This window comes from Capricornis sumatraensis, chromosome 14 (assembly GCF_032405125.1).
Source record: "Capricornis sumatraensis isolate serow.1 chromosome 14, serow.2, whole genome shotgun sequence".
Classification (NCBI taxonomy): Eukaryota; Metazoa; Chordata; class Mammalia; order Artiodactyla; family Bovidae; genus Capricornis; species Capricornis sumatraensis.
The window spans coordinates 12,914,007-12,928,846 of NC_091082.1; the positions used below are offsets into that span (position 1 = coordinate 12,914,007).

Sequence of the window (14,840 nt, forward strand, 5' to 3'; positions counted from 1 at the left end):
GCGCTCCGGCTCTCGCCATTCTCCTTCTCCTGCAGTTTATCTCAGTTCAGCGAGGAGAACATGATGGACCCCTACAACCTCGCCATCTGCTTCGGGCCCTCGCTGATGTCGGTGCCTGAGGGCCACGACCAGGTGTCCTGCCAAGCCCACGTGAACGAGCTGATCAAAACCATCATCATCCAGCACGAGAACGTCTTCCCCAACCCCCGGGAGCTGGAGGGCCCCGTCTACAGCAGAGGAGGGAGCACGGAGGATTACTGGTAGGGGGCTCGGGGCTGGAGGAGGGGCGGTGTCCCCTGCACCCACTGGCCTGGGGACCAGATGGCCCAGCGAGGCCGACAGACGCACCCCGCTCCTCCCCGCCTCCCCCTCTGCGGTGCACCACGCCACCAGGACCCGGGGCGCTGTCGGCCAAGCCCCACTTGACCCAAACCGCGGAGCAAGTACCACTTGAGGCTGCCTCGCTTCTTCACGTGTTCTGCGTGGCGAGGGACCATTCTGAAAGACGTAATAACAATAGCAGGAGCATTAATAATCTCCAGGAAAGGAAATTTGATCCGGTTGTACACAGAACTGCCGCTCATCAAGCAGCAGTCTCAAGCTCCTGCTCTAGGCTGGCTGTTGTGGGAGGAACAGTCCTGCGTCCAGGGAATTCCTCTCTGATTGGGGAGAGTTCAGATAGGAGACCTACTTTGCTGACTGTGAGTTCATACAGTGGTAATTTAATAATGATCTCAGACATTTGTGACGAGAAAAGGGGTAAGGTCCCTTTGCGGCAGGTTAAGCCTGGTTTCCCCCTAAAGCAGATTTGTTGTGAGTTTGCCTGGAAACCGAGATATAAAAGGAATCCTTCGGGTGTATCTTTACTAGGCCCCTCCATTAGACAGATAACGAATCACCATTTCCATCTGATAGATTAAGGCACTGCACTGTAGAGGCCACCCCAGCAGTGGGGGTCTTAGCCCTGACTGCTTCACTCAGTGCCGAGTGCCACCCACTGCCCCCCAGAGCCCCCCACGTGCCACTTACAGGGTCATTTTCCCACTAAACGTGAAGACAGCTGCCCAGTATCCCTCACCGCCTCCTCCTCCACCCCCTCGCATCTTCCCCTAAACAGTGTTTCAGCCCGGGCTGAAAGCATAGGCCAGCCCCAGTCGGATTCCATCTGAATTCAACATCTGGAACCAATTCAACCAGCCCCATTGCTGTGGACTGAGGTTGGGGGGGACAGGGGAGGCGGCTTACCTCATTAGAGGCCAGTCAGTCCATGCTTCTCCCTGACGCTCACAGAAGGAGCCTCCAGCCCCAGGAGTGAGGAGAGTACTAGCCGTATGTCTGCGAACATAAAACTGCCACTGTCCCAGAGCTCAGTCTTGACTGTCCTGCAGATCCTGGCCTCTGGGGCTGAGCTGGAGAAACCTGGGCTCGCCGGCTCTGAGAGGGAGCTTCTGGTCACTTGCAGATGGCTTTGCGGAGTCTGGGGAGGCCGTTCAGGTCTCAGCCTTCTGGCTGGTGGGCTTTGGGCAGCTGTCCTTGTGTATGTGACTTGGAGAGTTGGTCTCCTTCACCTGAGTGTTGAAACGCTGTGGAGTGGTGCTCCCGATTCTGGCCTCACCTCCCTGCTCGCATATCACACCACAGCAGGCTCTGGACCGCTTCCAGGGCACAGAGCCCTCCGCCCTCCATGGCTTTCAGTCCCCGCCCAGCCCGGCAGGGGTGGCACAGCGGGCATAGATGGGAGGGCGCCTGCCTCCGAGGTCTGCCCAAGGTCTTCTCCCAGGCCCTCTCGGCCATGCGGCCGGCATTTGTGGGCAGCCGCTGGGGAAACCGCAGCATTCATCAGGGGCTGTTATGCCCACAGACTGGGTGGCAGGCCAGAAGCACCCCAGGTTCAAGAGTGGATGACGCTGGGAAGGAGCCGCTGTCTGACCGCTGGCTTCCTGGCCACTCAGAAGGCTCCGGCCTCTGCATCTGAAGAGCGAGATGTGCCCATGAAGTGAGCTGAGATGGACCCAAGGACCCTGGAGCTGGGCCGGGAGACAGAGCAGCCAGGGAAGGGGGGCCCTTCTGCCACCCGGCACCATGCTTACCAGCCCTGAAATGGGGGCCTAGCTTTCCGGGACTGCCTGCAGTGTGGCATGCTGGGCTGCTGTTGAGACTGCAGCTGCTGGCAAGGCTGGGGTGTGTGTGGGGCAGGAGAAGCATAGCGTTTAGGGCTAGAAGGGACCGTATAAAGCCTCGGCTTGCCTTTACCTCAGGGCAGTGGTCTTCCAAGTGGGGTCCACAGACCAACAGCACCTGCCTCTTGTGGGCTGGTCAGAAACACAAGGGCTCCAGCTCCACCCAGACGAGTGAATCAGAAACTCTGAGAGTGGGTGAAGCAGTCTGTTTCCCACACGCCATCCAGGGCTCCCTCAAGATCGAGCTGCTGCCTTAGTGGGTTGCCGCACAAGTGAACTTAGAGGCCTGGGGGAAAGTGAGCCTTTGTTGGCCCTGAGCATCCCAGGAATCCTGAGGGTTTCCAAAATGTCACCCAACTCCTCCAGAGGGTCTTTAGGCCCAGCAAACAGTGAGAAAGTATACCCACGTTTTCTGAGAAGCAGGAAGTTTTCCCACAGTGCTGTCTCTTCTGGAGAGCCAGGGATGTCCCGGCTGCTGCTCAGAAGCCCAGAGAGTTCTGCGGTCCTCCCACAGTGTTCTCTGGGGTCTGGAGAGTCCATAAACCGGCTCGCTTCACATGGGGTGGGGCCCCATCTCACGAAGAGGGAGGGGCTGTAACTTAGCCTGCACACATGCTCACGGAGGCTCAAAGGTGAAAACTGAAGCCAGGATGTGGGGCTGAGGGATGCTGGTGTCTCCACGGAACTGCCTGAGAAGACTCACTTTGTGCCGCCAGAGGAAGAAGCGTTAGAAACGAACAGGTTTTTCTCTGCTTCTCGGGAAGTGAGAGCGTCCTTGTGCCGCTCCGCCGTGTACTCCTCAGTCCAGATCAGGGATAGAAAGAGCTTTCCTAATAACTTCCCTGCTCATTCTCGATTCTCCGCCCCGGATGACCTTAGGCTCCATGAATTCTGTCAAGAGCTTGACCCAGCTCACATGCCCTTCCTTTTGCAGAGGCTAGCCCACAGCCAGCTTTCTTCCCCTGCTTTTGTTTCCCACTCACTCCTATGACTCACCTCCTACTTTCTCACCAGTACTAAACCACAGAGCAGCCGGAGACATCAAGCAAAATGAGAAAGGAGGAAAGAAAGCATTGCCTATTAATCACCCCTTCTTATTTCACTGAATCCTCGCACAACTCTGTGAGAAATATAGAAGTACACAGACCATTATCCCCAATCTATAGATTAAGTAGCTGAGGCTTAAAGAAATTAAGTAATTGCCCAGGGTCACCGAGTGTCAGCTGATTTTCGGGTGCCATTGTATCTGATGCTAAAGCCCAGTGTTTCCTTTCCACCTTGCTCCCTCCAGGAACTAATTCACCTAAAGAAATGAGCCTTGAGAAGCTGAGTCATTTTACATTTTTGAAAAGATTTCTAAGTTGAAATGAGGTTCCCTTTGTGTCAAGATGTCTGTAAGTCCCATGTAGTCTCCAGTAGTTTTTGAAGCAGGAGCTAGCCTAGAGACGTCCCAGAGCCTCGTGTTTCATTATAAGCATCTGCCTGTAGTGTGTGATCAGAGTGTAGGGTAGATTCCGTGCCCAAGGAAGCTGTGTGAAAGAGAAGATAAGAATTTTGGTTCCTCTTGCTTCTGTTGCAGTGACAGCCCTCATGGAGAGACTACCTCGGCTGAAGACTCAACCCAGGATGTGACCGCAGAGCACCACACCAGCGATGACGGTACGAGGCCCCGAGTGGGGTCACCCGGCCGCTGGGGCGTGAAGCAGAAAGGAGCGGCTACACATCCTGTCCTCCCACCCTGCAGTCTCCTGGGAGCTGCCCCCAGCTCTCCTGGCTCCCACGCTCACTCCTTCCATTTCTTGGAGGGACAGCCCACCCCCTCAGATCGAGTAGTCTCTGTGTTAGAGCAGAGGTGCAGGGCTGGACCTCAGCCCTCTGCCCTGCTCGCCCCAGCTCCCTGCCCCTCGCCCACCTCCCAGCTCCTGTCTCATCTGGCCGTCTCGCCTGCATACTGTCGGTCCCTTGTCACAGCCCAGACTCCTGCCAGGTAGCTGGAGACAAAAGTGAAGGAGCGCTCATTTGAAAACCAGTGAGCCTGGGGAATAGTGAAGCTGGATGCCAAGAACCCAGCAGAAGCAGGCCAGAGGCGGGTGGGAATCAGGATGCAGAAACCACATGCTCTCACGCCTGCCGACTGGAAAAATTGACCCTTTCCAAAGCGCAGACATGCACTGCGCGGCCTGGCGGGTGTACGTCGAGAGCTGGAATGCACAGCTGTCGTCCGTGGGCCTTGGCGGTGCCCATGATTTATTAGGGTCTGTCCGGCCAGCACATTCCCTGTCTTGCCAACAGTTCTGCACCTCCATTTCTGGATCGCCTGGGCTCTGGAAGTCTCGGCAGCTGACAGGGGGCCTCAGAATTTTCTGGGCATGAGAACGAAATGGCACAGTCTTCAGTGTTCCCTGCTCCCTGCCTTGCCATGAATTCTGCAATCCTAGGCCAGTTTTTAAAGGAGAAAAAAAAAATCAGGATTGCTTATTTGGCTCCTAAGGTCCAATGGACCAGCATGAAAACTTGCCACACAATGGGAGGAGCGTCAGTGAACTAGGGAAATTTGTATTTGATTAGAGCCTAGTGTTCCCCGGCACTGCTAAAGGCTTTCTATGTCTTATCTCTTACTCCCTAGTGAAATCGATAGAGCTGCTATTTAATAGTTAAGAAAACTGAGGCCAGAGACAAACCCAAGGCTGTATGGAACTGAGCCTGGGATATTTAGACAGGCCTGCTGTAGCGAATTCTCCAGCAGACCCAGCAGCCCTGACTGTCTAGGTGTGGTCTTGTCTGAGAGCAGTATTTCTTTCCACGACTCAGAATATCTGACTTTAACCCTAAGTTCCTGATTTCTGAGATCCCTCTTTTTGCTCTCCAGCCTCTACCTGCAGCCCAGAGCAGACCATGAAAATGATACTGTAATAACAGTGACTGATACAGGCAGCACTTTACTCTGGGCCCTCACTGTTCTGAGCACTTTTACAAATGGTTATTTATTGACTCTTACTGCCGACTTCATGAAAAAGGCACTATTCTTTTCCTCGTTTTATAGACGAGGAAGCCGAAGCTTATACACAAGTAGAAGTACATTGCCTTAGTAAACCTCTGTTAAGTCTTCAAATCACTTCCATGTGCATTTTTCCATGTATTGGTCACAAGATATATTTCCACATTTTGCTCTTTGGAAAACTGATTGGGTAAGTTATTTTCTCTTTATAGAGACTAAAAGTTCATGTTCTAGTAGGGGGAATGGATAACCTAAATAGATTGTTTAAAATGCAATAATAAGTGTTCTAAATTAATGGAGTTATTGTACAGCCGAAAAGGAAGTAATGCTTACAGCTACAATATGGCAGGTTCGATGATAGGGGTTGGCATAAAGCACTATGGAAACACAAAGGAAGTTACTCGAGGAAGCAAGTGATGTTTGAGTTGTAATTCAGTATGTTTCATCAGGCAGGTGAGAGAGAAAGAGGGATTCCAGGTGGAGCGAGCAGCAGGAGCAAGGGCAGGGAAGGGCATGTGAGTGCTTTCAGGGGTTTGCACCATCTGCTCAGGAATTGCTGGCTATTGTATATCATCCGTGACTTATTCTCACACCAGCTTATCTTCCCACCACTGTGAGTTCAGCTAACTGGGCTCTTCCACCCAGTTGCCGAGTGTGAGTCCCAGCAGCCTGTGTTTCCTTCTCTCCACCCCTCTCAGAGTGTGAGCCCATCGAGGCCATTGCCAAGTTTGACTACGTGGGCCGCACGGCCCGAGAGCTGTCCTTCAAGAAGGGGGCATCTTTGCTGCTTTACCAGCGGGCTTCCGACGACTGGTGGGAAGGCCGGCACAACGGCATCGACGGTCTCATTCCCCATCAGTACATCGTGGTCCAAGACACGTACGTACGACGCCCTGCACCCTTAGGGGCCCCTGGCCGCCCTGTGGGAGTGAGTCCTTACTTCTGAAGCCCAGGAGGATGAGGGAGGCCAGCCCCTAGGGGCCCCAGCACAGTCTGCAAGTGCTGCTCTTCCTTGGGAAGGTGCCCAGAGTCAGAGAGGTGGAGAATTGTTTTCAGTCTCTCCACTCCATTCCTCCACCAGCCACACCTCCACCTCCCCCAGCCCATGCTCATCCACATTTATACCTGATGAGTGATAATTAAGGCTAATTATTTGACCACTTACAGTTCCTTTCTGGAACGATCAGGTTGGGAAAACGTTTTGATTTCTCTTTCCTTTTTTAAAAACAATCGTGTTCACCCCAACCTGTTGGGTCACTGATGGCACTTGTCCACTTGTAAATGAAAATGTTGAGCCTATTTTCTAGTAGAAATGTAGCGTAAGCAGCTTTGTAGAAATAACCCAGTTCATTTAATGAGGTTGACTTGGGGAAAGACGGGGGAGAGGACGGGGAGGAATGCCAGGGAGCCGAGGGCCGTGGGCCAATCGCAGACAGACTTCCTTGCGTGGGCTGTCTGTGGAGTCCCACTCTCTGAAGCCGTGTCTCCCCATCAGGAAGGCTTTTCCCCGTGGCCCCCCAGACCTGCCCCCTGCCCAGCGCCCCGCCTCTGCCCCCAACTCCCCTTGGCTGCGATGCTGTCAGTGTTTTTAGTCCTCCCCTTAATATTATTTTTTAAAGGTTGATATCCTGAATGAGTCTGCGCCCTCCCAAGCCTCTCCCCGGCTCGCTCTGCGGGGAAGTCCTCTCCCTGTTGATAACATCGCACACCTGGTGGCCATCTGTGCGCGGACAGGACCCTCCCAAATTTAGCATTATGACTTCACCGCAGGACTGAGAGAAGATGAATTGTGGGGGAGAAGGGGCTTTCTTTGTCATCAGTAGCCAGAGGGGCCGGGAGAGCAGTGGCGAGAAGTGGGACCAGCTTGGACGCTCTAAGCGGGGCTGGATGCGCTACGACAGAGTGTGGCGGGGTCCTGCCTCAACGCCGGCACCTCCAGAGCCGCGGCAGAGCTGACTGTCCCTCCCCAGCGCTGCTCGGGACCTGAGCACATAAACCGCAACCTGCAGGAGGTGGCCCCAGCACCGCGGCCCCAGGAGAGCAGCGAGGGGTAGAAGGCAGATGCCGCGAATCCAGGTGTCCCCTAGCCAAGCTTTCCGGAGGAGCTGAGGACCCCACAGGACTCGGCAGGATTATTTATTTGTATTTAAGCGACCCTCCAGAGGCCCGTAGCTCCCCTTGCCTCCGCTCCCCGAGCCCAGCCAGGCGTCGCTGCTGCCTCAGAGCCGTTGCGGGGTCGCGTGTGTGTTGGGGGGCCATCTTGCCGATTTAACACTGCTTTTTGTGTTGTTGTTGTTTTCCCCTCCTCCCTGCCTGCCTGCCCCTCCTGCCCCAGCGAGGACGGTGTCGTGGAGAGGTCCAGCCCCAAGTCTGAGATTGAGGTCATTTCTGAGCCACCTGAAGAAAAGGTGACAGCCAGAGCGGGGGCCAGCTGTCCCAGTGGGGGTCATGTAGCCGATATTTATCTTGCAAACATCAACAAGTAAGCTCTGCTTTTCATTTTCTGCTCCCCTGAATGACTTGCGACACCCAGCCTCACCCTCTGGCCTAACCGCCCCCTCCATGCCTGTGCTGTGCGTAGGGCCCCTGCTGCCCACCTGACCGCTTGCATGTGCCCGCGGCTGCTGCAGGGCAGACAGGGCCGAGGAGACGTCCGCAGACCCCGTCCGCAGGCCCAGCGTGCGGCCGCCACCCTGAGGACTGGGTGCACCCTACTGTCCCCGAAGCGGCTCAGACCTTCCTGGCCGTCTGACTGCTAAAACTCTGGCCAAAGCTGCAGTCACTTCACGCAGCTTAGTTTTGTGCTGGTTCTCAGAGGTGCCTTCTCGTTTTCAGTTTTGACTCAAATAATAGTCTGACGTCTTCCTTGGCCCTGTCTGTTCAAAAATCCAAAGTCTCATGTGTCTTCAGCCAGGTTCACGTTACCCCCAGTGGTTTATTTTACCGTGTGTCTGTTTCTCCCTGTTTCTCCCTCATCCTGCATTCCCTCCCCTGGAGGAAGGGAGACCACTCCCCACCGCCCACGGAAAGCTCCGTCCTGGGATCTTCATCCATTGTCTAACCCCAGCTCCCTTTCCTCATGCCCTTTCACCCCAGAAGAAACAACTTGCCATTTTCCCCTACCGCTTTAGCCAGTGTACGATCCTGCCCTGCCATCCTTGTGTAGATGCCCACTTCCGTCCAGCAGGCTCGTAACTCTGGCCCCCGGCTTTCACTGTGGCTGTTAGCAACATCCTGGGGTTTTTACTCCACTCGCGCCCGATCTGGCCATCTAGAGGGATTCCACGCCCGTGTGCTGCTGCCTCCCCTAGAGACATTCAGGTTATTGGAGAACTAATCTCATCTCAAGGGGCCAGACACCAAGTCCCAAAGCCTACAGACCTCTTTCCGCCAGACCCTGAAACCTGGCCCAGTGCCAGCAGGATGACAAGCCCCAGGGCGCTCCCGATGAATATGGATTGGAGATGATGTACAGCTTTTATTCCCCTCTGGCTTTGGAGGAATAAAATGATTTGCACATTGAAAACCTGTTAACCGTAGCCTCTGGATACTGAAACTGGAAGGAGAATAAAAGATGCTTGTTGTTTTTAAACTGCACCAGGTCGCCCAGATCTCTTGGCTTTATTCCAACCAGACGGTAGCAGGGGGAGTGTTTGGGGCACGTGGCTCTTTCACCCTCTTCTTAGTAAAGTAGCTGATTCAGCTCACTTAGCCAGTATAGTTCTAATTTAAATCAGACTGGTAAAAAAGACTGAGGATTTTATTCATTTCCCTCCAGCTTCATACCCTTTGGGAGGGCCAGCCAGTAAAATGTTAACTGTGGGCTGATTGCATTTTCTTCCTTATTTACAAGTCTGTGTTAATTATAAGCCTATAATCATAAGGTTGTAAACTTATAATTAACCCAGAAACCAAGGCAAGATCGGTGGAGGGAGAGTTAGCTAATTAGTTGGGTACATATTTTTAAGCTGTCATATATTTGTTGCCATTTGTACAAAGGAATCGTAGAGAGTAGTAGCCAGAATAGTCAACAGATGAACGTCTGGCAGAGCTCCTGTGAGCTCCTTGGTTGGGCTATCAGGATGGGCTCTTGGAGGACGTGGTCTGCCCAGACTACCCACTGGTCGGGGGTAAGCAGCGGTTCCCCGGCACACCTTGCCCTGCGGACTGATTCAGCCGTGCCTCCCACCCCACTCAGCTCTCCCCCCATGCTCCTTCTCTCCTGACTGCCCTGGGTTCTCTGTCACCCCTGGGCCTTCACGTCTGCTGTCTCCTCACCTGGTCGATTCTTCTCCCTCTTCAGGACTCAGTCTGATGATTGAGCTCTTTGGGGAAGCCTTTCTGACACCCCTGAATTCCTCAGGGCTGAGTTAGGTACCCTTATTCTGTATTCCCAAAGCAATCTCAGGACTCAAGCTGGACTCAGATCCCTTGAAACCAGGAACGCTGTCTCCCTCTCTTTACATCCTGGGGGCCTGGCCCACACCAGCCGCTCCCTATGTCTGCCTCCTCAGCAGTTTTGGCCTTGTGAGTCAGCCCTCCTCAAGTGGGAAGAGGAAATCAGCAAAGAGTTATTCAGGTGTGGCCTTTCATTTCAACTCCACACATTTATCGAGCACCTGCTGCTGTGCCAAGTCATTCAGAGAGGAGTAAGATGTTCCCTGCCCTCGCTCAGATGGTAAAGCGTCTGCCTACAATGCGGGAGACCCAGGTTCGATCCCTGGGTTGGGAATATCCTCTGAAGAAGGAAATGGCAACCCACTCCCGTACTTTTGCCTGGAAAATCCCATGGACGGAGGAGTGTGGTAGGCTACAGTCCATGGGGTGGCAAAGAGTCAGACACGACTAAGTGACTTCACTTTCAAACTTTTTCTCTCTTTCTGCCCTCGGAGCTCTCTATCTCGCAAGGTGAACACCATACAGACAGGTAACTAAAAAGTGGTTCCAGAGATGCCCTGAAGGAACAGAATTGAGAGGGATCGAGTCTGCCTGTCAATGGGGGTGGGTGCCAGAGAAGACTTTGCAGAGGAAGAAAAGTCATTTCACCTGGACCTTATAAGACTCTGAGGACATTCTTTATACACTCGAGTGGCTGACCCCCAAGGCTAAAGCTACTGAGGCAGGCAACTTCATGAGTGGCTACAATGTGCCGGATCCCAGCCAGGCCCAGGGGTTTATGACACGGAAGACCCCCTGGTGAACAGGACCAGGACGGGCTGGAATCCTGGTCCTGCCCCAAGGACTAGCTCCTGATCTTCAGGGCCTGCCATGCTGGCCCTTCCCTTCTTCCATCCCCAGCTCCCACCTCAGCCTCAGTGGCCCTTAGTAGATTCAAGATCAGAGCTGCCCAGTGGCCATCTCAAACCAAAAGTCGCATAGCCTCTTACTTTAGCCTCTTTAAATCTGATTCCAAGAGATAATGAAATTACTCAGCAGCAGGCAACACCCGTATGAGTATGATTCTACCAAACCATTTCGTCTGAGAGTGTTAGTGGGCTGAAACAAACTGACTCAGAGCCTGGGTTCAGCCCAGTGCTGGGTGACTTAGGGTCCATGGATGTATTTCCCTCCTAGAAGATGCACAAATGTGGCCCGATCTCTGTAGTATTGCCGCCTCTTGAAAAATACTCCATTCCATATCTACAGAGTAAGCAACAGCAGCCTCTTGCCAAAGCCCAAAACAATTACAGTCTCATCAGTGGACTAAGAAACACGCTAAAATTTGGGAAAGTCAACTTTACCATCAGTTTCCTATCTCCTTGGTAATGGTGAGACTTTTTTCCCTATCTGGGGCCTGGTTTCCACTCAAAGCAGTTAACAGAGGGTGCCTTTCCATAAGTCTGCCTCCCATTAGAAACTCTGACTTAATCAGACGCTTCTTCTGACAGCACCTTACATCTCAAGAACTCAAAGCCCATGAGCACCAAGTAAGTATCCGTTTCTCCTTTGCCCAGGCCAGGGGTGGCAGGCGGACGGACCCAGAGAAAGCAGGGAAGGTGAAACGAGAGAGGCATGCTTTGTGTCCTCTCCTCCCCGGAGTCCCTGGGTCCCACGCCTGCCTCTGTCTCGCTCATCCTGGCTTCCTCGGAGCCAGAGCTCCCTGATGACACTGCCCTCTCTGTCTGTCATTGAAGGCAAAGGAAGCGGCCAGAATCTGGGAGCATCCGGAAAACATTTCGGAGCGATGGCCATGGGCTGAGCAGTTCCCTGACTGATTCCGCCTCCCCGGGGGTGGGGGCTAGCTGCCGCCCATCTTCCCAGCCCATCCTGAGCCAGAGCCTCCCCAAGGAAGGGCCGGATAAGTGTTCCATCAGTGGGCATGGAAGCCTCAACTCCATCAGCCGCCACTCGTCACTAAAGAATCGGCTGGACAGTCCACAGATCCGGAAGACGGTGACAGCAGGAAGGTCAAAAAGCTTCAATAACCACCGGCCCATGGACCCTGAGGTCATTGCACAGGTAACTGGGGGCTCATGGGCAAATGGGTATCATGCGTCTACTCTCCCCACTGCTGCTTAGTGTCATCCACGCTCATGACGACGAGACTTGAGACAGAAATGTGCCCTGCACATTATACGCTGAGTTCAGGCTCTGTGGGACATCTAGACCTAATAACAGGACTTTCCAAGAAATCCGTCGACCCCTCTCTCCCCAGAAAGAATTCAAAGACAGAATAAAAGAATGCATGTTTCTTGCTCATACATGGGCTATTTGCAAGCTTGTTGTAATTTTTAAAGCTAGTAGTTACAGATGGAGAATTTCTGATGGAGCCCATTCAGCCCAAGTTTTGAGTCTTGAGACCCTGGTAGATTTCGGTGAAATTGCCCGAGTGGTGAGACTGAGAGGTGGTTCTGGCCACCTTTCCATATCAGTGTGCCATCCTCATCATCCCTGAGGCTAGTCCCTTGTTCCTAGTGATAGACCAATGACCAATCAACAATCTGCTCCTGGTTGTGAAGGACCCAGATTACTCTGCCACCGGGGACTTGGGTACCAGAAAGGTTTCCAGCCCAGGCTTCCAGAGACAGTGGAGATGAGCCCCCTGGTTACAGGGTCTTCCGTCCGTGTATGCATCACACTGACAAATCTCTGTTTTCCATGAAATTATTAGAGATCCAGCCCCACCTCTAAAAATCCGACTCTCGGGGCCACTCCAAGCAGTTCACTCAGACGTCTCTCCCAACTCTATAACTTTCATTAGACCAGGTAGGAACTAAGGGCTCACTGCTGGCCTTTTTTGTCTCAACCGAGTTGAGAGTCCCCTCACCCCAACTTCCAGGGGGCAATAGAGACCGGGCATGGTCTCTATTGGCTTAATTGTGGTGCTCTGCTTAGGGAGGGTATGCCTAGCAAGCACAGTATTAAGCTACGGGTCTGAGATGTCTTGCTTGGCTAGCCTTCTGTTTCTATGTCCCCCCTTAAGCTCTTGGCTGTACTCTGCCTTGCACTCCAGGAATCCTTCCAGCTCCCTCTTTGGCCAGGTGTTAGGAATGTCAGAATAGCTACATATCCGGGATAGCTACATAGATAACTCTAGCTGCAGAACAGGACCAAGGAGGGAGACAGAGTTCTTTCTGAACAATTTTAAGGTTTGAGAGCATTGGAGGAATGAGTGAAATTGAACCACTGTCAACAGAAAGCATGGATCACCCTATAGGTCTTTGCTTAAAACTTTTGCATGTGACTTTAATCCCAAGGGAGGAGTCGTGTGGTTGTTCAGGGGTGCCAGACAGAGTGTGTGGAGAGAAGCGGAGAGAGCTGGGAGGTCTTCCTGGGAGGCAGCTGGCTGCATACAAAGGGTCTTTGGTTCTGCCTTGAGCCCCTGAGCTAAGGCTGCTGTTTCCTATCTGGAGTAGTGACCTGATGGAGATTGGCCTGTGCGGGCTCTGGCTCCCCCTCCTGGTCACTCCTTGGTCCCCTCCCATGGTGATGGGTGGAAGGAAATGGCTTCATCAAGATGGACACTCTCATGGGGTTGGGTGGGCCAGGGTGGGAGTTGGGGAGTGTCCTGATGAATCCTCGGGGCCAGGGCTCTTGAACCGTCCCTCAGCCCTTGAGGAGGAAGAACTAACCCTCATAACCTTTGGCCTTTAAAGTCCAAGATAACAAAGATCATACTTCATCTCTACCACTTTTTTTTTTTTAAATCCTTATTATGTACAGTTTCAAGCACAAGTAGAATATGCACCCCATGGATAGTGAATCCCATGTACTCAGGACCAAACTCGTGGCCACTCCTAATTCATCCACCTTTCCTCTCCCTGCTGGATTACATGTCATCTCATCCAGGTGGCTCAATAGCACAGAATCTGCCTGCCAAGCAGGAGACATGGGTTCCATCCTTGGGTCAGGAAGATCCCCTGGAGAAAGAAATGGGAGCCCACTCCAGTATTCTTGCCTGGGAAATTCCAGGGACAGAGGGGCCTGCTGGGCTCTAGTCCATGGGGTTGCAAAAGTTGCAGAAGAGTCAGATATGACTTAGCGAACAAACAAAAACCAAAAACATCCAGAGATAACATCAGTGCATGTGTGTAAAACCTGAGGGCTGAATTTAAAAAGGATCTCAACCACTCTGTCTAGAGGGAAGAAAAACATCATGAAATGAAGGTCCTTCCCTCCCATCTGAACACCCACACGGTAAGGGGTTTGGGCCGGATAAAATCATCCGGACATCTCCTTGCAGGTGATTTCTCCACGATTCGGCCCCCGTTGTTGGAACAGGACCTTGGCGGGGGGCTTCTCTCCCCCTGAGCCTCACCTGCGCTCCCTTCCCCTCCGCAGGATATTGAGGCGACCATGAACTCTGCGCTGAATGAGCTGCGGGAGCTGGAGCGGCAGAGCAGCGTCAAGCACACCCCGGACGTGGTTCTGGACACCTTGGAGCCCCTCAAGACCTCCCCCGTGGTGGCCCCCACTTCGGAGCCCTCCAGCCCCCTGCACACCCAGCTCCTCAAGGACCCCGAGCCCGCCTTCCAGCGCAGCGCCAGCACGGCGGGGGACATCGCCTGCGCCTTCCGGCCCGTCAAGTCTGTCAAGATGGCGGCGCCCGTCAAGCCTCCGGCCACGCGGCCCAAGCCCGCCGTCTTCCCCAAAACGAACGCGCCCAGCCCCGGCGTCAACTCCTCCGCCTCCGCACAGTCCACTGACAAGTCTTGTACTGTCTGAGGGGCATAATTTAATTATCCTAGACAAGGGGACTAGAGGGACTGACTGTTATTAAAAACCTTCCTATTTAACTAGCTTGGGGACTCCAGTTGAAACTTAGGTTCTAAGTTGTTCTTGCCTTCCCGTCACCCAAAACCTTGAGAATGAAGCCCTCGTTATCGCCCTGCCCCCGGCCCCCTGCTGCCCCCAGTCGTGGTGACCCAGCCAGCTACAGTACGTGCAGTCCTTAGGTTAGCCGGAGCTGGATCTGTCCGCCGGCAGTCACTGTGAAGTCTGGCAGGGCGCCGCTCGGGCCCTGGGCTCGCAGCTCAAGCCCCGCGGACGCACGGGACGCCTGACCAGACGCTGGCCGCCCGCAGCGGCTCTCGGTGGCGTCTTGTATTGGGTACTGGTTATAGAGGGTCATGTACAGTCCATGCTCCGTTTTACACGCACACGCACACACACACACACAATAGAGGGTCATGTACCGTCCATGCTCCGTTTTACACACACAC

At 53.6% G+C, this 14,840-nt stretch overlaps 1 protein-coding gene across 4 annotated transcripts in view; it reads left to right on the forward strand.

The window, feature by feature from the left end:
* SRGAP2 (SLIT-ROBO Rho GTPase activating protein 2) overlaps positions 1 to 14,549 on the forward strand; it is a 250,476-nt gene extending 235,927 nt beyond the window's left edge. For 2 of the 4 annotated variants that reach the window (XM_068986092.1, XM_068986093.1), the window contains exons 17-22: positions 36 to 260; positions 3,760 to 3,839; positions 5,877 to 6,057; positions 7,514 to 7,660; positions 11,313 to 11,637; positions 13,960 to 14,549. In XM_068986092.1, coding sequence (XP_068842193.1) covers positions 36 to 260; positions 3,760 to 3,839; positions 5,877 to 6,057; positions 7,514 to 7,660; positions 11,313 to 11,637; positions 13,960 to 14,343 — 1,342 coding nt within the window. In that variant the 3' untranslated portion in view covers positions 14,344 to 14,549. Of the gene's footprint in view, positions 1 to 35; positions 261 to 3,759; positions 3,840 to 5,876; positions 6,058 to 6,797; positions 7,176 to 7,513; positions 7,661 to 11,312; positions 11,638 to 12,289; positions 12,380 to 13,959 lie in introns of those variants that run through there. The other 2 variants (XM_068986094.1, XM_068986096.1) reach the window with 2 other exon arrangements.
* Positions 14,550 to 14,840: the final 291 nt, after the last annotated feature.